General features: G+C 35.0%; 1 protein-coding gene and 1 non-coding gene across 2 annotated transcripts; both read right to left on the reverse strand.

Annotated features, from left to right (window-relative positions):
* Window positions 1–9,464: 9,464 nt before the first annotated feature.
* On the reverse strand, window positions 9,465–10,820 carry LOC115696351 (uncharacterized). The gene is made up of 5 exons (XM_030623255.2): window positions 10,730–10,820; window positions 10,233–10,376; window positions 10,022–10,146; window positions 9,686–9,896; window positions 9,465–9,556 (listed from the first exon to the last, which is right to left on the reverse strand). Exons 1-5 carry the CDS (start codon window positions 10,818–10,820, stop codon window positions 9,465–9,467), a joined length of 663 nt encoding a protein of 220 aa, XP_030479115.2.
* A 3,259-nt stretch (window positions 10,821–14,079) lies between these two features.
* Window positions 14,080–14,186, reverse strand: LOC133029390 (small nucleolar RNA R71). Its single transcript, XR_009683514.1, has one exon. It is a non-coding gene; the product is annotated as a small nucleolar RNA R71 (small nucleolar RNA).
* Window positions 14,187–22,414: the final 8,228 nt, after the last annotated feature.

Here is a 22,414-nt window from a genome sequence, read left to right on the forward strand (position 1 = left end):
ATCTTTGAATATCATCTTCTGACAGAAATTTCTCTCTTCAGAAAAACTGAGCCTTCCCCACTTTCTATACCTGGCCGAAATCCCTTCCTCTTTTCTCCTTCATCAATTTCGTGACCCTAGTGAGAGAGTAAGTGCCCACACACAGCAAGTAGTAACTCAATCATAGATTGGAAGACTGTGAAGGATCAAACTTGAAGAAGAAGGACATTCGGGCTCAGATCTTGATTATACTCTGCTACAGAAAGGATACAAGGGTTAGAGATCTGAGTGGAAGGAGACATTAATTCCGCTGCATCAATGTAAGGTTTTCTTAACTTTATATGTGTTTAATTTATCGTTTTAGAAAGTTCATATTTAGGGTGTTTAAACAACATACATACTTGTGAGTAGATCTAAGATCCTGGTAAAATAAATATTCCAACAACTGGCCTCAGAGCCATGGTAATTGCTTTACTTAAAAGAAATTCGGACTTTAAAACGATTGTTTGTTTGTTTTTGGATGGTATCATGTTGTATTGAGTGTTATTTGATGATTGATTGATGTTTGTAAATTTTCGTGAAAAATAATTGCGATTGTGTATCTGGAATTATTTTTATTGGATAGTATGGAAAAAATTAAGCAAGTTACTTTTTTTACAGAACTCAATTTCGATTCAATTTGAATTAGTTATGATTTTTTGAAGATTCGGAAAAATCGGAGTTGTGCTGAAATTTTCCTGCGATCGCGAAAACTGTCCGTACAACTCACAATTTTTTCGTTTTTCTTCGATTTTTCATGCTTTTTCATGGAATTAACTTCCGATTTTTTGTGTAGTTTTGTATTAATAGATTTACTATTCCTAATTCAATTCTAATTATCATTATGAATTAAGTTAATATTTTTTAAATTTAATTCAAGATATTAGTGTAATTTGAATTTTAAAATAGTAAATATCTATCTTATTGCTTAATTATCTATCTTATTTTTAAATTTGATTATATCTTATCTTATTTTTAAATTTAAGGTCAGATTTTAAAATATTTTTTTTAAAAATTAAATCTTTTTTAAATAATTTGACCTTATTTAAATTTAAAATAAGATAACTATAATCATGTAATTTTAAATAGATGTAAGATATTTTGCTAACTTTTAAATTTTGTTATTTTATTTATTTAAATTAAATTTAAAATCTGAAAAAGATATTTAATTTATCTTTTCTAATTTTTATTTAATTTTTATTTATAAAATAACATTTAAATTTTTAAAAGTAGTTAGCAAATTTTGAAATGATATTTAGGTTAGTTGAATCCTAATTTTTCAAAATTGTAGGTTTAATTTTAAATATTTTTTTTAAAATAATTTCGAAATTTAAATTAATTTTTTTTTTAAATTTCGAAAATAAATATTTTTTTTTATTTTCGAAAAATTAATTAATTTATTTTTTTTAATTATTAATTTCGAAATTTATTTATTTAAAATTAAATAAATCCTACTTCCAACTATCCAGCTAACCTTGTTGCAGGAGTATATGGTTTTAGCTTGTGTGTAAGTTTTCAAAACCTATTATTACTGGATTGCAAATAGCCATGGTTACTTTTTGCCAGATCTAATGATCTGATGGCTCCCTTGGTCAAGTTAATAATTTGTAACAGGTAAATTTTACAATCTTCTTTCATCTGTGTATGACCTAGCAACATGATAGGATCCATCCAAAGTGTGCCTGTGTGAGCCTATATGTTTATTTTGTTTTAATATAGATGCATATAGGTTGTTGCTAAATAAAATGTCACACCATGATAGATTTTATTTAGGTCCATCTAGTTATTGGACCTATTCAATTAATAACAGTTATTTATTTTAAGGTTAAATTCCTCTCTTTTGGGCCTTGTGTGAGAGTTGGGAGCCATAGAAGTGGGTACGACATACTGAACCCAGCACCCCCTCACATGAACTACCCCAATTGTGAAGGCCCATTTGCCTGATTTGAATAACTGTATTAGGTTAATTATATTAGTTTGACCTAATAAAATTGAATTAGCAACATAATTAACTTTTAAAATATATGAAAATTTATTTTTCATTTTAATATTTTAAAGTTAATTTTAAGAAAAACACTTTTAGTTTAGACATTATTTTTAGACAAACTATTTGTATTTTTCTTGTATTTAATTAAATATAGAATTTTAACTAACTAAGATTATTTCTGGAGCTTATTTAATTAAATATTCCTATTTAAGTTATAAATTAGTTGTATCAACTGATTTTTCTTATCTAACTTAAATTTGAATATTTCATTTAAATTTTAAATCAAGTTGAGGAATCCTAGGCATTAGTTATTAAAGATTCTTAAGATATTTTTTAAGTTAATATCTTTTCGAATATTAACTTAAAATGGAATATTTTAGATATTTTTTTTAGGTTAATATCTTTTCGAATATTAACTTAAAAAGATATCTTCAAATTAAGTGGTTACAACTTAATTTTTTGATATTTAATTAAATCTAAATTTGAAATTATTTAAGTTTTAGATTTTTTCTATATAACTTAAATTAGATATTTTTTTTCAAATTTTTGTTGAAAAGATACTTAGTGAAATAAGATATTTTCTAGATAGTAATTTCTAGACTACTTATTATTTCTAATATTTAAATAGGAAAATATTATACTTTGTGAAATTAATTATTTAAATAATTGATTTTCGTACAATTTTAAAAGTATATTTTTCCTAGTATTAAACTAGAAATAAATAATTAAGCCTTCTCTACACTTAATTATTATTTCTTGAATTTAATACATTTAATTAACTTGAAAAATCTAAATATCTAAGTTGATTTTCATCATGATACTTAAATATTTATTGATTTTTCATGACACTTAATTAAATAGAAAATTATTTTTTAGGTTGAAATTTAATTTTTCAACTTAAACTTAAATAATTTTCAATATATATTTTTTCTTTATTTTCTTAATCAATTTCGAAAATTGCATTTTATTTATGCAATATTTTTCGAATTTTTAATTTTGAAAAATAGATTGAGTTGTAAATTAATTATTTATTTTAATTAATTCTTGGACCAACTACAATCAATGATTTTTTCATTTAATTGATTAATTTAAAATAAATAAATTTAAAATATATATATTATTAGAAATTGAATTAACTAGTCAGAAGAAAATCTAGATAGGTGATATTTTTGCTTGAAGTATTTCTTTTCTATTTTTATTATTTTTGAAAATTGTATATTTTTTATATATACTTTAAATTTTCGAACTCAATAAATATATTCTCAAAGGAAATTTTTAAGTTGCTAATTATTTAATTTAATTCAACTTAAATTAATTTCCTTAATATTTATATTTAAGATTATTACTAAGATGGAAATAATTTATTTAATTTCAATCACCATCTAAGTATAATTTTATAAATATTATATTAAATTCTTATTTTTGAATTTTAATTCTTAATTTCGAATTTAATGAGAATTTATTTATTAGAATAATAAAGAAAATACATTTTAAAGAATGAGCTTTATTATTATTAAGATATTCGATCTCCATTGTGGGTTTTACACCGCGTTTGTTTTAGTGAGTAATCCTCCCTAATGGAGGAACGTTCATTAGCAATTTCGCACCGTTTAATCTCGCATGATAAGTGGTTTGTAAGTGTTTTATATGGTATAGATCACCCTAATGGTGGCGACCATATTTGACTTGCAGATTGCGAAACAATGGTAGAAGCTCATGAGATAGAATAGCCTTGACTCTCGCCTAAACGGGACAACGCTGGATTCCAATCTTGATCGAATAAAAGGTTGCTAGAATGTTTAACATTTTAGATGAGCTGACAACTCTATTCAATGGATGGTAGCTTTGACTCTCGCCTAAACGGGACACTGATATCAGTTTATTGAAATACCTTGGAAATTATTTAGGATTGAATTTTTAAGTATTTTCTCATATCATTCCTACTTGCTATGTGCTTATAATTTCTGAATTGATTTTTGTGTTAAACCATTATTAATTTCTATTTGTTGATTTCTATTATTTTGTAGTATCCTGTATTATCAAAATGAATCCCATGTTATCACTGTTGACTGAAAACAAGCTGAATGGATCTAACTTTAATAAGTGGAATGAGAACATTAATATTGCTCTCATAGGAGAAAGTGCCTTGTTTGTTTTAACTGAGCCGTCACCTGAAGTGCCTGGGGACAATGCATCCAAAGCTGTGAAAGAAAAGTATGAGCGTTGGCAGAAAGCAAATGACAAAGCTCTATACTTTATGCTTTCTAGCATGGTTGACACCCTCAAAACTCGGTTTTCTAAAACCGAGAAGGCTGCTGAAGTTATGACGAAGTTAAATGAGCTATTCGGTAAGGCATCACTTCAGTCACGCTTTGACGCGACTAAGAAGTACATTAATGCACGGATGGAACCTCATCAAAACGTGCGTGACCATGTTCTCCTCATGTCAAGTTATTTCCAAGATGCCCAGGATCATGGTGCTGAAATGGACAGTGCTACTCAAGTAAGTCTTATCTTGAATAGCACGACTCAAAGATTTCTACCATACACTTCAAATTATGTCATGAATAAGAAGGAAATTGACTTTCATGAATTAGTCAATGACCTTCAAACTTATGAAAATTTGATTGGAGGACCCAAGAAGAAAGGGAGCAAACCTCATAATCCTGGGAATGGTAATGGGACGATGAAACCTGAAGCAAATGTTGCCTCTGCTTCAAAGCCCAAATCGAAGAAAAAGTGGAAGAACACCAAGAAGCGAACAAAAGCCATGAAGAATAAAAAGGCTGTTCCTTCTGGTGATGCTACAATTAAAGGAAAGTGTTTCTATTGCAATGAAAAAGGTCATTGGAAACCCCAGTGTCCTAAACTTCTTGCAAAGAAACAAGGTATTTCCATCTATAAACTTTAAGAGTTTTAGTGAATTATTATCCAATTGGATTTATGATTCTGGACTAACTTTGTTTATTTGTTTTCTTCTTCTTATAGGCCAAGCTACTTGAACTCAGATGAGTTGGATCAGCAAGCTGGACCAAGGGTGAAATCGTCCAGATGAAGATGAAGCTCTTCAATTTATTTTTTGAATTAATTGTTTTAGTTTAAAGACAATTTGGATTTCAAATTTTAGTTAGGGATATTTATCCCTGTTTTTCTCATATTGTTGCAATACATTTTTTATTTTATTATTAATAAAGTATTCTTTATTTTCGAAATTACCATTGCAAATTATGAGATTGAGCTTCATTTATTTTATCTTCATCAACTATTACCACATTATATTTATATATTTGTATGTGTAAGTGTTTTTATTATTGATGCAAATTCTATAATATTTACAACTCTTCATAGAGTTATATTAAATAAACACTAGAAATTATTTCTATGTTTATCAATAATTGTTAATTCTCATACAATTATTAAGAATTTGTTTAATAAAAGGATCTTTTGATCTGATAGGGGTGGAGAAAAGTTAAGAAAACTATGCAGTTCAATGATCTTTTATATCTAATGAACTCTGGATAGTATTCAACTCCACATAAACTCTATCACACTAAGAGAACCATGATCTTTACAACCTTTAGGGGTGGATCATAATCTCTATATACTTAGGGGTGGAGGTTATCCATAGTACCCTATATGTATATTCTTAGGGGTGGAGTCCATTCCACAATTCCCTATGTAACACATATCTTCTTTAAACATGGAAGTAATATAATGAGTTAGCTATTGTCAATATAAATTCTTGATCTTGATTGTATGTTCCATTTCGTTTTTACTGTTGTAAGTAAAAGTTTGATACCTTTGAAAGTTCTTTGTTAAAGTTTCACACTACCTTAACTGAGTGGGAGAATTTTAAAATTCTATACCCATCTTCATTAGGTTGATACTTGTGATAGGTACTTAAGAACACTACTGAAAAGCAAATCTAACCATTCACATGGATAGGAATAGCTTATCAGAATTATGAAAATAAGATAAAGAACTCTAGTTCAGTCTATTCGAATGACTTGAACTATGAATTCTTAATCCTCATGAAATTTCATGGTATCTTAATTTTGATTACTTTATCTCTGGCATGTATTTTTTACTTCAAAATACTAGTCTGCTATGTTGATGACTTAGTCTTAACTTAAAGTTTTAGACTAATACAAAAGTCACAATTAGGTAACTCTCCAAACAATCAGAGGTTAAAAGTATTATTTAACCAGACATCTGCTATTGAGTGGGAGCTATCTGAGATGTAATCAAATAAGGAACATTAGAAGATATTCAAGAAGGATTTATGAAAGTGATCTATATGTTAGATATTAACGAACTGTGTATCAGTTGTCCTTGTATCTCACCATCCAATTTCGAAATTTCTATGAGATGGTGCTTACTTTGGGGGTGGAGGAATTGTTGTATAATAATTCAAGCTCTACCAGAGAAGAATTATAACTTTGTGTATTCGAAATCCAAGAAAGTTATATCACTGAAGATAAGTCTACACTGTATTATCTCAATTACATATTTTAAAATATGAGAGATATGTCTTCTGTTAATTCAGATGTACTTTTAAAACAGTAAAGATTTCAGTATCCCTTGATGAGTAAAGCATATAGTAAAGGATGTTTCATAAGAGTTTTTATGAACTAGTTTCCAGGAGTTTGGGTGGATTCAAATATACTACACTTGATCTAATGATCAAGACATCAGATTGACCTATTTGCACAGTTTGTTTTATATTAGTGCAAGTGGGAGTTTGTTGGGTTTTATGCCCTAAATAAAACTCTTTACAATCTAATTAGTTATCAATATAAGAAATTTGAAGTGATTGATGTTTGCATGAATTTTACATGCTAATGGTTTAATATGTTTGATATGTTTATTACATTCATACACACAAAATCAGTTAAATCCAGATCATATGTTTATTCACAATTACAGTATCGTCAACACAGTGGAATGTGATTGTGATCATATGAATCAAAAGACTTGGTCCCTCGTTTCATCGTTGTTATTGGATTTACACTAATGTGATAATCAGCGATGATGTGTACTTACACTTGGAGTAAGTGTTATGTTCTTTCCAGGACATTAGTAAAGTATACTAGTTTCGAATGTATGGAGTATACATTGGACTGGACCGATATTGCAACTAAGTTAAGATATTACAAACTTACCGTTATACATATCTTTCCAAGTCAATATCAGTAGTTGATCTTAAGATTAAAAGAATCTAAATCCTGATATGCTTAGGCTCAACTCAAGAGTGCTATTCATGTTCTTTGATTTATTAGTTAAGCCTACTTTTGGGTCAGGGTGATACGTATATTTTGGGAACATGATAGTATGATTGAGTGGGAGTGCTGAACATAAATATGGAATCTATAGCTTCTACTGGTGTATAGAAGTCAAGTGATGATTCCCTTCGAGCTTAGCAAATAGAAGTAAATGGATGAGCTCTTGTTTAACTGACTAATTATTAGATCACTAAACACCATTTACAGGTAGCTAAGTGTTTTAAGGGGCAAAATACATTGAGGGGTGAGAACGGTAAAGAAATCCCATCTCGATGTAGATCATCTATATAGAGGATCTTTAAATCACAATAAGATTATAACAATGGTTAAATGAGATAGTATATTGATATCGTGGAACATACAATATGCTCTATATAAGTCTGAGAGTGCAATTCTAAGTTCTAAGAGTGGATTCAACGAAGAATTAATAAGTAGGAATTTACTTGGTAAATTTGGTTCACTTATTGGAAGCTCAGCATATAGATCCATGGTCCCCATTCTAGTTGAGAACATTCTGCTTGTAAGACTCATTAATTGATTCGTGATTGATCAATTATAATTCTAAAGTTAGACTATGTCTAATTTTATGAATTTTCACTAAGCAGGGGTGAAATTGTAAAGAAAAGAGTTTCTAGGTTTATTTATTTATTAATGGACTTTATATGTCTAATTAATAATTAAATTAAATGACAATATTATTTAATAATGTATTTTAGTTATTAAATAATTATTTTTGGTATTTAAAAGGTTAGAATTGGAAAATTGGCGTTTTTGAGAAAATAGAGATAAAATTTGATAAAACTGCAAAATCAAGTGGGGCCCAATACAACACCATGGCCGGCCACTTAATGTGGGATTTCAAATTAATATTTTCATTATTTTAATGCCAAATAATTCCTAACCTAAACCTAGTAGTTGCCTATAAATAGAAAGTGATGGCTCAGTCAAATACAACATCTTTGAATATCATCTTCTGACAGAAATTTCTCTCTTCAGAAAAACTGAGCCTTCCCCACTTTCTATACCTGGCCGAAATCCCTTCCTCTTTTCTCCTTCATCAATTTCGTGACCCTAGTGAGAGAGTAAGTGCCCACACACAGCAAGCAGTAACTCAATCATAGATTGCAAGACTGTGAAGGATCAAACTTGAAGAAGAAGGACATTCGGGCTCAGATCTTGATTATACTCTGCTACAGAAAGGATACAAGGGTTAGAGATCTGAGTGGAAGGAGACATTAATTCCGCTGCATCAATGAAAGGTTTTCTTAACTTTATATGTGTTTAATTTATCGTTTTAGAAAGTTCATATTTAGGGTGTTTAAACAACATACTTGTGAGTAGATCTAAGATCCTAGTAAAATAAATATTCCAACAAAAATATCATGTAGTAGCTCAAGATCCCATTGAAATTGGTCTGAAACCATGAGGCTTGATACTGTAACATCAATCAAGGATTCATTGACTGTATGGATATAAGGATCGACCTCAATAGGAAGCCAAGGATCACGTAGCACCTAAACTGTATTTCCAAGCCCAATCTAAAGCACTGCACCTTTCTTGATGAGATGTTGGGACTCAAAAATGCTTTTCCATATGAATCTTGGATTACCTCCAAGCTCGGTAGACAAGAAAGAATCATGTGGATAATACTTGGCTTTGTACACTCTACTGACCAAAGCATCAGGTTTCGTCATTAATCTCCACCCTTGCTTACCAAGAATAGCTACGTTGAAGTCATGCATATTACGAAACCCCATACCACCTTTTTGTTTTTGGATGACATAGCGTTTCCCAACTCATCCAGTGGATAATTTTATTCTTTTTGACGAGGAACACCACCAAAATTGACACAATATTTTTTCCACATCTTTGCAAGTTTCTAACGGGAGCAAGAATACATTCATGGCATAATTAGGAAGTGCTTGTGCTACTGTCTTGATGAGGATTTCTTTTCCAGACTTTGACAATGGTTTTTCTTCCTAACTTTGCACACGCTGGTGCATCTTATCTTTAAGAAAGCCTAATATTACTATTTTTTTCCTTCCAACAATATTAGGCAACCCCAAATAAGTAGTGTTATCATCTGCTTCATGAATACCCAATAGCCCACAGATTTCATCCTGAACTTCCACTGTAGTATTGTGACTATACAAAATAGATGACTTATCAAATTTTATCTATTGCCCAGAAGCTTTTTCAAATATTTTGAGCGATTCCAACACATGACCCGCCTCTCTTTCATCAGCCTTGCAGAAGATGTAGTTGTCATCTGCAAAAAAAAATGTATGATTTATTACTGGTGCACCATGAGCAACTCGAACACCCCTGAGGAGACGGCTATTCTCATAATCCTTTTAAAGCGAAAATATCCCTTAGCACAAATTATGACCAAGTATACCGCGACTTGGAACTATATTGCCAAATTCCTTCCCTGAGTGTAATATTCTATTACGAGCTGTAGCAATACAGGCCATAAATAAAGAAACAACTTTGTCTGCAAATTCCATTTTGTGAAGCATAGCTTTAAGAGATCGCCACTCAACTCTGTCGTATGCTTTACTCATGTTGAGCTTAATCGCCATACAACCATTCTTCCCAGTTCTTTTCCTCTTCAGGTAGTGCATCCCTCGTAAGAAATCATGAGATTATCTGTAATTAGACACCCTAGGATGAAGGCGCTTTGAGTTTCAAAAATCACTTGGTCAAGAATTTTTTTCAATCTGTTGGCAAGGACCTTTGACACAATCTTATACAACACATTACACAAGGAAATGGGTCTAAGATCAGCCATAGTGACAAGATTTTTCTTCTTTCGGATCAAAACAATGTTGGTATCTGTGAGATGCTCTTCGAAAACAGCTGAATCAAAAAAAAATCTCTTACTAAATTAATAATATCTTTTCCCACAATACTCCAATTTTTTTGAAAGAAACCCTGACTCATACTGTCAGGGCCGAGGGACTTATCCGAATGCATTTGGAATAAAGCATTCGTGACTTCATCCTCCTCAACCGCCTCTAATAACTCCATATTTTGATCTGCTGTAATAGAGGGCCGAATACAATGAACAACATGATCCCAACTTGTATCTGAAGCTTGAAACAAGTTATCAAAATAACTAATCATTAACTCTTGTAAATTGTTTTTCTAAGTGACTTTTTGATCAGCTTCATTGCAAAGGCTGCTAATATGATTGGTGCGTCTTCTTGTTTTAGCAACAGGGTGAAAATATTTTGTGTTTTGATCGCGTTCTTTCAACCACATTTGCTTTGCCCGTTGCTTCCAAAAAATCTCTTTCTGAGATAACACCTCATAAAGTTTCTTCTTTTCCTCTTGGTATTTAGCAGTTGACTCCACATCCTCTCTTCCTCTTAGTGCTTTGACAATTTTCTTACATTGCTTTATTTGAAATTGAAATTGCATGTAATTTACTCATCCCAACCAGCGAGTATATTGACGTAGTGGGCAATCCTCTCCCCCAATGGTTGATGATGAGTCTGAGCCCACAAATCTGCTACCAGCTGCTTGCACATCAGCTCACGTAACCAAGTATTTTCGAAGTTGAATTTTGGAGTATGAACCACAACTGGATGTGTAAAGACCGCTTAGTTTAATTTGGAAATTAGCAGTTAATCATGTTTAATTATGAAAATTATTTATAGATATTTAAATAATTATTTATACTGTTATTATTGAATTCTGAAATGCATTTTATGTCATTTACTGATTTTCATAATTTTGCATTTCCGGTGCCAGTAACATGGAACTCGGTGTTTGGCTCAGTAAAATCACAACTTAGTATGTTAGTATTGTGGGACGGTTTATTAGACATTGGGAATGTCAGGATTGGCCGGGAATTTAGAATTTCCCAAAATACCCCTTTAGTGGTATTTATGTTATTTTAGCATGGAGGGGCAAATTGGTCATTTTGCCCCATTGTTATTTTGTCCTTTAGTGGACTTAATAATTGGGGAATATGTGTTTTACTATGTTATTTGTTGGCTGAAGTAAAAGAGTTATGTTGCATTTATTTCCATTTCTCCAAACTTAGAAAAATTAGAAAATTCTCAAAAAGCTCTCTCTCTTTTCCTCTCTATTTCGGCCCTTTGAGCAGCAAGAAAAAGTGGTGTTTTCCTTGGTTCTCAAGCTGGTTTTAGCATAGATTTTGACCTCAAGTTGTTGGTAAGATCCTTGTAGCTCTTCCTTTTAGTTTCTTGAAGAATTTTTGATGAAAAGATGATGTTTGCATGCTCAGTTTAAGTTGTTGTTGTTGCTGTGATTTTGTAGTTGTTTGCAGAGGTTTAAGTATGATTAATTGAGGTTAATTAAGCTGCTTGTGATGCATGATAGTTAGGTTGTTAGAGTTGTGGAATTTTTAGTTCAAAACTATGGTTTTCAAAGTGAAAGTTGAGAAATTGGTGGCTGTAGTTGTTGCATGAGTTAGGGTTTGGTTTCTGCAGTTTTTATATGCTTGAATATGTGATCAAGGTTTGATGCATGATAGGGTTGTTTAACCAAGTTTGAGTTTTGAACTCAAAGCTTGGAGCTTTAATGGTGATTTTTAATTCTGTGTAATCTGGACTGTTTTGTTGCTTTAGAAATGTTCTATGGGATGTTTAGAACAGGTCTGGAAGGTTTGGGTTAAATTGGGTTTGAATTGAATGAGTTATGAATTTTTGAAAGTGGTCTGCGAGGAACCAGAATTCCGGTTGTACATCCGGAATTCCGGATGGGGGTTCAGGAATTTCCAGAACCGGAATTCCGGTTGTGCAACCGGTCTGCCGGTTGGGAAATTTTCAGGAACCCTAGATTTTCTCCTTTTTATGTTATTTGGGGTATTGCCATGCTTTTTATCGATAGGGAAACTTTTAGTTCCTAGTTTAAGTCCCCGGGAAGTGATTTAGCGTATCACTTATAGTGTTGTGATTGTTATGGTTTAGGAGCCTGTAAATCGCCGCACAGTTCGTTCCAGTCAGGTTGACCGGCACACCTGAATTCGTAATTGAGGTAAGATTAGTATAACAGTACGCATATATATTACATGTTTAGCGTGCATGTAGGAAGCCTGTTAGATTACATTAGATATGTATGTTGGCTTCGAACCATCCGACTGTGTCACATCGGTACAGGCTAGAGTATGACTAGTGACTGGAGTATGACCAGTGTACCGAGTATAGGCTGACACTGTATCACATCGGCACAGGCTAGAGTATGACTAGCAGCTGGAGTATGACCAGTGTGCCAAGTATAGGCTGATACTAGGGTTGGTGGTTCTGTACTATTTGATGTATCACATCGGCACAGGCTAGAGTATGACTAGCAGCTGGAGTATGACCAGTGTGCCGAGTATAGGCTGATACTGTAACACATCGGTACAGGCTAGAGTATGACTAGCAGCTGGAGTATGACCAGTGTACCGAGTATAGGCTGTTACTTGTCAATAGTACCGTCTTATGAACGTTCAGGACTCAGTATCGTGTGGGACACGACAGTTAGGGTTATGGTCAGGGGTATGGGCGTCTGATCATAACTCGGGATTTATGTATGATATTTGATTATGCTTTTCTTACTGAGTCTGTCGACTCACAGTGCTATGTTTATGTGTAGGTAAGGGCAAGGCCAAGGCTGATGGACCGTGAGAGCGAGCCGGTGAAGATTGTACATGTCAGGGAGGTTAGGCCTGGAGCGTACGATCCTCGGGACAGCAAGGCTATTTTTGTAATTAGTCGTTAGGCGACAAGTATTTTGTATATTCAGTGAACTTTTGTAAATGTTTTGTAATCGGGATCCCGAGTATTTTGTATAAATATTTTATAAGTTTAATTAAAAAGCAAAAATTTAAATTAATCACGATTTCCATAAACCTCCTTGATTAGCAACGAGCTGCACAGTATGTTTAAAAATCACGTAATACGCCTATGCTAGTTAGGGTGTTACAGGATGGTTATTAGGATCAAGTAAGATTGGACAATGATTTGATGTGAGAACTTCCAAATTCAATAATACAAAATTAGGGAAGAAATCTAACCAAGATGCAGAGATTAAGGCTCTATCCAATCTTATTTCAATCTAATTTTGAGTCCTCTTACCTCTTTCCCATGTATACGAGTATCCCACCATATCCATATCTATCAACCCACACTGATAACTCTAAGATTTAGAGTTATTTTTATATCTTTAAGCTTGAATTTTAAAGTGAATTGTGGAGCAATTAATGTCTATATTATGTAATTGTGTTTAGTTTGTTGTGTCTTTGTAATAAATGGAAGTGTGTGTGTTAGTAAGTGTTAGATGGACTTATGTTGTTGTTTTTATGTGTTTTAAGCAGAAAAAAAATTACAAGAATAGGTATTTGGAAATCTTCTATTGCTTTATAATGGCAGCTTGACTTTGTATCATCCCATCATATTGGCAGATGATCGAGCAAGGGCTATAAGGGAGTATGCAGCCCCCATGTTTAATGAGCTCAATCCAGGCATTGTGAGGCCTGAAATACAAGCACCGCAGTTTGAGCTCAAGCCAGTGATGTTTCAAATGCTCCAAACCGTGGGGCAATTCAGCGGGATGCCAACTGAAGATCCTCACCTCCATCTCCGTTCATTCTTGGAGGTGAGTGATTCTTTCAAGATCCAAGGAGTAAGTGAAGAGGTGTTAAGGTTGAAGCTATTCCCATTCTCACTACGAGACCGAGCTAGATCATGGCTCAACACTTTGCCGCCTGATTCTGTGACCAATTGGAATGACCTTGCTGAGAAGTTTCTGAGGAAATACTTTCCTCCTACTAGAAATGCAAAATTCAGAAGTGAGATCATGTCTTTTCAGCAACTTGAAGATGAGTCCACAAGTGATGCGTGGGAGAGGTTTAAGGAACTTTTGCGAAAGTGTCCACATCATGGCATTCCACATTGTATTCAGATGGAGACTTTTTATAATGGCTTGAATGCAGCTTCTCGAATGGTGTTAGATGCATCGGCCAATGGTGCTATTTTGTCGAAGTCTTACAATGAAGCATTTGAGATTTTGGAGACCATTGCAAGTAACAACTACCAATGGTCCAACACTAGAGCTCCAACAAGTAGAAAAGTGGCGGGGGTCCTTGAGGTAGATGCAATAACAGCTTTGACAGCTCAAATGGCTTCCATGACGAATGTTTTGAAGAATTTGAGTATTGGGAACGCTAAAAATATTCAACCAGCTGCTGCCATTCAAAGTGATGATGTCTCATGTGTGTTTTGTGGAGAAGGGCATGCGTTTGAGAAGTGTCCATCTAATCCGGAGTCCGTTTGTTACATGGGAAATCAGAATTTTAATAGAAACAATGGGGCATTCTCAAACTCTTACAATCAATCTTGGAAGAATCATCCTAATTTGTCTTGGGGAGGTCAAGGAGCAAGCTCAAGCACCGCACCAGCCCAAGGAAGACAAGCATATCCACCGGGTTTTTCACAACAACCCCGACATTCACAACATGCTCAAAATGCCCAACCAAGTTCTTTGGAAAGTCTAATGCGGGATTATATGGCCAAAAATGATGCGGTGATACAAAGTCAAGCTGCCTCTCTTCGAAACTTAGAGTTGCAACTTGGACATTTGGCCAATGAATTAAAAGCTAGGCCGCAAGGTTCTTTGCCTAGCGACACGGAAAATCCAAGGAGGGATGGGAAGGAACAATGCAACGGCATTCAGCTAAGGAGTGGCAAGAATCTGAAAAATTCTGAGGAGGAAATAAAGGGTAGTGGGGAGCCCACTTCAATCCAAAACGACGAAAAATTGAGTAAAAAAACTGCCCAGGAAATTGCTGATACCAGACCAGTTGATACAGCATCGGGTCAGCAACCTGACAGTCAGCAATCCGCACCAGTATGTTCTAGTGCTAAACCACCCCTTCCATTTCCTCAAAGATTTCGGAAACAGCAGCAAGATGGGCAATTCAGGAAGTTTTTGGATGTGTTGAAACAACTCCATATCAATATTCCCTTGGTAGAAGCACTAGAGCAAATGCCAAATTATGTCAAGTTCTTAAAAGATATTTTGACAAAGAAAAGGAGGTTTGGCGAGTTTGAAACGGTCTCTTTGACCGAGGGCTGTAGCGCTATGTTGAAGAACAAAATTCCACCTAAATTGAAAGATCCGGGCAGCTTCACAATTCCAATTTCTATTGGGGGACGGGATGTTGGAAGAGCTCTTTGTGATTTGGGAGCTACTATTAATCTCATGCCCATGTCTATTTTCAAGAAGTTGGGAATTGGAGAAGCAAGGCCAACCACCGTCACTTTGCAACTAGCGGATCGTTCCATGACTCATCCGGATGGAAAAATTGAAGATGTTTTGGTACAAGTAGATAAGTTCATCTTTCCGGCGGACTTCATTATTCTTGACTATGAGGAAGATAGGGAAGTTCCAATCATTTTAGGGAGGCCATTTCTTGCCACGGGAAGGACTTTGATAGATGTTGAAAAAGGAGAGCTCACCATGAGAGCTCAAGATGAGCAAGCCACATTCAAGGTTTTCCATCCCATACGTGCCCCGGATGCAATAGGAGAATGCTTAGCAATTGGAGATATGGATCCTAACATGGTTGAGGAGTCCAAATTCAAAGTTAGTAAGAAGGTGAGAAAGAAGATTCTCCTTAAAGAAATTGCTAAGGATCACGAGGCACAAGAAAGCAAAGACAAAGCATCATTTGACTCTAAAAAACCACCCAAAAAGAAGAGAAAGAAAAAGAAGCTTAGTAGAAAATTTCGGTCTCAAATGTTTGAAGTTGGGCAACAAGTGAATTTTTCCAACTCTTTAACGAAGGCTACTCATGGACGACTAGATTCAAGGTGTGATGGATCTTTCTTGGTGGTGAGAGTATACCCCGATGGGGTGGTGGAACTTCGTGAAGCACTTTCAAGAAGAAAATTCTTAGTGAAAGGCCAAGGAGTGAAGTTTGGGAGTGGAGAGGTCAACCGAGAAAAGGCCTCTATTTCCTTGAAGGATGCTTGATGTTTGTAGTTCGGGGGTGCCAAAAGAAAAAAAAAAAAAAAGAGATTGCATTGAAAAACAAAAAAAAAAAAGAGAATGAAAAGAGAAAAAAAAAAAAAAGAGAAGAAAAAATTCAATAAAGGCACCCCAAGAAAAAAAAAAGCAAAAAAAAAAAAAAAGAGAAAAAAAAAAGAACCAGATTGAATTGAAAAAAAATTGAAATTGAAAAAGAAAAGCAAAAGAAAAAAAAATATAGAAAAGAAAAAAAAAATTATTTCTTTATATATTATAATTAGCTATAAATAATTGTCATGGTGAAATTGAAAATTTTCTTTTCTTTGTGCAGAGAATCAAGTGAAAAAGGCTGTGGAATGAAGAAATTTTGATTTGGGCAAAAGCACTAAGTTTGGGGTGTCAGGTTGCTGTTCAGTTGCTATAGCAACAGCTTAGCAAGAAGTGTTTTGGTATTAGGCTGATCAAATGAACTGGGGTTTGAAAAAAAATAAAGTGAATGGTCTGTCAGAAAAAACATGTGATTGTCATGTTGTTCATGATTCAATCATTGGATAGGTCTATTATTGTTCAGACAAATTATTTGAGGTTGTACTTTAGTGTTGAATTGAGTGAGCCCAAGTAATTTTTGGAGATACAAAGACCCCACTTCACATTATTTAAATCAGTTTTGGGCCAAATTCTTTGGTCAACTGGGCCCCAGCTAGTTTGACCAGCCCAATTCTTTGGTCAGCCCACCCTCAACCCTACCACATTCAAGATCATCTTCTTCATTTCTCTTGAACAGCCGAACCAGCCAAGATCATCTTCTTCCTTCACCCAACCCGCACCATCACTGCCCGAGCCTAGCCTCCAGTCACTCGACCCAGCCGAGCCACTTCCAAGCTCGAAACTTCGAACTGCACCACGACCTCACCATCACATCGCACCATCAGCTCACCACATCGCCCAGCTCCAAGCTTTTCGAACCACACCATCACACTGCCCGCACCAAGTTCCAGTCACACTTTTCGCCCAATCAACCCAGTTCGACATCAAGCTCGAACCAACAATACGACAACACGCCAAGCTCGACCCAGCCACTGTGAACCAAACCTCCATTCGGCTATCACCCATTCGACCCATCACCAGTGAACTTCACTCAAAGCACACGACTCGAGTACCCTACACGCATCAGAATCACCACCACCTGCAACAGCCGAACGCTACATTGCACACAAACGAACTCCCTGGTTTGTCAAGATTGCTGTTTTTAACTTTTAATTTGTATTTGAACAAATTCCTGCTGCCGAGTGAGTATTGGTGGATGTTTGTTTTGGATAAAATTGCATTTGGTTTTGCTGAAGTAGTATAATTGGTGGTGTAGTGCTTTGATGTGAAAGTTGATATTTTGAAATGGTGTAGTTCAAAATTGAGGGTGTGGTTTGCAATCTTTCTGGAGTGACAGTATAAATTGTTGTGATTTTGAACCAGAGGTTGTTTGTTGTGATCATTTGGGTGTTATGGAGTTTGTTGTAGTGTTGGACAGATTGGTGGGTGCCATAAACTTGAATATTGATTTGGTGATTTAATTTGAAAATTATTTTGGATTAAAGTGCATAATTGGTGGATGTAGTTGAACTGCTAGTGTTCTATTAAATGGTGCTTGAGATTGTCATTGTGATTTAAGTGTGGTAGCAGTCGTGTGATAATTTTGATTTGGAAGATTTGAATTGGGAATTTGGTGGAATTTTTGAATATTGGGCTGAGAAAGATTGGTAAATTTGAGAAAAGTAGTGATTGTGAAATTGGGGTTGTAATTTGGAATTTTTTTTAGTGTGGTTTTGAATGCTTCACTGTACTCTGCCGTGTTTGTATGAAGGTGATAATTAGTGAAATGGTGTTGACTTGGACTTTGTGGTAGTGTTGGAAATATTTCAAGTTTGAACATAGTAGTGGTGTTGGATCAATTGGGCATTGAGTGAGTTGCACAGAGGAAGTATCATGGCCAAGTACTACATGGATTGTGTGTAAGGTGTCAAAAATTCTACTTGGTGTGGTGTGGGTTGGCAATAGTAGTGGTTTTTGAACAAGATTGGGTTAGGGACAGTGAAGTACATTGTAAGAGATCTTATTGTGTTTAGGGGCAGCAGTGAGTAAGACAAAAAAAAAAAAAATTTCATTGTGTTGGGGTAGTGTGCAAGTGAAAAGAAAAGAAAATGCCCAAAGTTAAGAAGACCGCCAACAAGAATAAAAAGAAATCACTGCATGAAATTCCTAAGTTTCATTGCGCGGCAGCTGAGACAAAGTATCACGAGAAGGTGGACAATCGGGAATTTTATATGGAGCGTGGATTAGTAGCCGATATTGAGGATATTGATGAGTTGCCCGAATGGGTCAGTGCAACGATTCATAAGCGAGATTGGGGACTTTTTGTCCAACAAAGAGAGCAGGCGGTCATGGAAGTTGTCAAGGAATTTTACGCCAACTTCCTATCCCAAGAATGGCCCACTGTAGTGGTGGTGCGTGAAGTCCCAGTCTCATTTTCAGCTGCAGCAATCAACGACCTGTTTGGGTTAAGCTCTGTCGAGTGCCAATACTCCGCGCAAAAAGGGCAGGTGAGCGACGAGACTGTGGGTGACATGATGCCGATGCTCGCTAAGCCAGGATCTGAATGGAGTTTTGATAATTATGGAAATCTTCGATTTCGACGCACTGATTTGGAGCACGAATTGAAATGTTGGTATACATTCGTGCAAACTGCCCTCTGCCCCACTTCACATGATTCGACCGTCAGCAGAGACCGCGCCTGGATGCTCTACTGCCTTAGAATGGGCTGGGATGTTGACGTCGGGGCTGTCCTTGCCCAAGAGATTGCTGATTGTGCACACAGGGGGAAGGGGAAGTTATTCCTCCCTGCTACCATCACTGCTCTTTGCCGCAAGGCAGGTGTGCCCATATGGAAGGAAGAAGGCGCCTTGAATCCTCGGGGGCCTATCAATTTTGGTCCACCTCGAGCCCCGAAAACAACGCCTACCCCAGCGACGTCCTCAGCCACGGAGCCTCCCGTAGATCGCTTTGCTCGCTTTGAGCAAGTGCAACAACAAATGTGTGGTCGATTGCACGCGATGTGGGATTATGAGCAGAAGCGTGACGTCGTCATGGAACGTGCATTCAAGAGGACTACGCCCCGTTTTGATCCCAAGTTCCCGGACTTCCCTCAGCATGTTCTAGACCCGTGGGGAGGCCCATCAGCTTCGAACACAGAGGAGCCCCACGAGGACTCCGAGTAGAGGGAGTTTTTCTCATACCTAAGCTATTTTATATTTTCCTGTTTTGTGTTGTTTGTTTTTAGATTGTATTGTGCTCGTTGTGTGTTGTCTTTTGTGCTTGGAACTTTTATTCTATGTTGTTTATGTGTTTGTTAGTTTGGCATTGAGAGTTTTTTTTTAGTTTTTCGGTGGCCTAGTGTTCTGCTCGATGATGATACTTTCCGCCCATTCCATTATTGTTGCTGCCTACTTTTCCTTGTTGCCTTATCATGCTGCATTGTTGGATATTATGGATGTTTCCCTTAATCTCTCCTCACTAGTTTATACTTGTATTTATTCCACCATGCTTTGCCTTTCTCATACGATTATTTCACATGTAATGTTAGCATCTAGAATTGGTTAGTGCATCTCCTTGAAGCGAAATCCTAGTTAGATTTGTCCCTTAGAAATGATTTAGGCCTTCCTTGGACGTTTGAGCCTTTCTAACTCTCCCTATCAATCAATTTTTCCCTAGTCACCCAAGTTTGAGCCGTTAGCCTCGTTTTGTTGTGCAACCCGATCACACATATCACATCCATCCTAAATTGCATTTCCACATATGTCCTAACTTAATTGCTCACTTGTCAAGAGCCAAGTTTCACATTAAGTTTGGGGTGAGTGCGGTGAGTGTAATTTGTGGCGAGCTAATTCAAGATTATACTTTTAGCCACATTGGGGACAATGTTGGGTTGTAAGTTTGGGGTGGGGGAATTAGCTCACAAGGTATATTAGTATGCATTTTTAATTAACTTTCTCTTGTTATATATAAGTATAATATAGTAATAAATTCCTTTTTAACATATAAAAAAAAATCAGCAAAGAAAAAAAAAAATATATATATATATACTTGCAACTAAGTTTGGGGTGTTCCATCCATTTTAGTTTTAAAAAAAAAAAAAAAGAGAATAAACATAGCAAGAGAAGTCAATTTTAATATCAAGTACTTGTGAGTATTGAATTAGGGAAGTGAGTCAAGAAAAAAAAAAATCACAAGGAAGAGGCTCGGTTTTTGACAAGTGAAGTGGTTAGGTGTTGAGCTAGCTAAAATACATCCTTTACCATACCCTAACCCAAGCCTAACGTTACAAGCCTAGTAAAGTCCTATTGATCAAGGGGATAAGTTTAGACTACATTAGTGGAGAGGAGTGCGCTAATCCAACTTATGGAGCTTAAATGAATGAAAAAGAAAAAGAAAAAAAAAAAGTTTAAGGTAGTTGTAGAAAGTTCAAAGTTTAGGTGGGATATACTTGTATAAATTGTTGATTAGGTGACTTTTGGGAAATATTAATGTTATCCAATGACAAAAACTTTAAAGGGGCAGCATATAAAGTTACGGCAAGCAATTTCCTATTCCATTTAATTCCATTTTTTTTTCTGAGAGCATCAATGTTCGCTAGGCCAACTTGAATTTCTATGAAATCTCTCATTTGTCTTGTATGTTGAGTCTTTGTGTAAAAATTTGTTGTTGTGTTTTATTTTGTTTATTTTGTGTTGTCATTGCTCGAGGACGAGCAAGATTCTAAGTTTGGGGTGTTGATAACTCTAAGATTTAGAGTTATTTTTATATCTTTAAGCTTGAATTTTAAAGTGAATTGTGGAGCAATTAATGTCTATATTATGTAATTGTGTTTAGTTTGTTGTGTCTTTGTAATAAATGGAAGTGTGTGTGTTAGTAAGTGTTAGATGGACTTATGTTGTTGTTTTTATGTGTTTTAAGCAGAAAAAAAAATACAAGAATAGGTATTTGGAAATGTTTGGGACAAGGAAGAAAAGGAGCAGAAAAAATACTAATTGCTGACTGGCATTGCTATAGCAATCACCGCGTAGCAATTTGTCAGCCCAGTAAGTGTATTTTGGCAGAACGTCCAGCTGGCATTAATGAAAAGAAAAACGAGCTGAGGTGGCGGAATTTGACTATTGACTCAACAAACATGTGGAAAATGAAGGACAAGTGGGTGATGATTGGGATATCCAATTAGGGTAAACTTTGGTACCCTAATTGGGGTGCAAAAAGAAAAAGAGGAGGTCATAATAGAGGATGGCTGGCTGCACTTGAAGAGGAGTACGAAAAACTTACAGCAGAGAAAAAAAAGTTTCTAAGTACAAAGAAGGAAGAGAGTACAAAGAAGAAGAAGATTGAGAAGAAGGAGAAGAAGGCAACATTCAAAGAAGGATTTGAGCTCAACACTCATCTCTCTTGCTCTCCACTTCGTTTTGTATCATTTTCTTCTCTTTAAGCTTTTCTTTAACTTCATGAACAATACATTTTCTGGTTTTGAGTTTCTAATTTCAGCTATGAACTAAACTTTTTGAGATTTGGGTGGTTATAAACCCTTGTATGGACTAGTGTTTTGGCTTTGCAATGATGAAGTAATCTTGTCTTTGTTCAATTAGATGTGATGAAATGTTGAATGAATGTTAATTCTTGGCCATTTTTAACATTTAGCAAGCTAGATCTTCCTTGGAAAAGCAAGACCTAGTTGAACCCCTCTAATTGATGCATGATGTTTACCTTTTCTTTTAGGTATTAATTAGTAGTGAAATAGGAATATTTTGCTACCATGCATAACTAAAGATTTGATACTTTATTAGGCTATTTGTGATCTAAACCGATGTAGGAATGCATTGTGAGATTGTGAATGGTTTATTGCAAGTTTTGGAAAAAGCTTGCTGTTTTTTTTGAAATCTGTTAACTTTGCCAGGATTGCTGAGTCATTGCTGGGTCATTGCTGTATCAACTGGGACATACAAGTGGAAATTAATCACCCAAGTCTATTTTCCTAATCTGAAATTACCACCATTTTAATCACTTATTAGTTTCTGATTCTTAGTTTATTTAGTTTAAAAAATTAGTTCTC

This window comes from Cannabis sativa, chromosome 7 (assembly GCF_029168945.1).
Source record: "Cannabis sativa cultivar Pink pepper isolate KNU-18-1 chromosome 7, ASM2916894v1, whole genome shotgun sequence".
Classification (NCBI taxonomy): Eukaryota; Viridiplantae; Streptophyta; class Magnoliopsida; order Rosales; family Cannabaceae; genus Cannabis; species Cannabis sativa.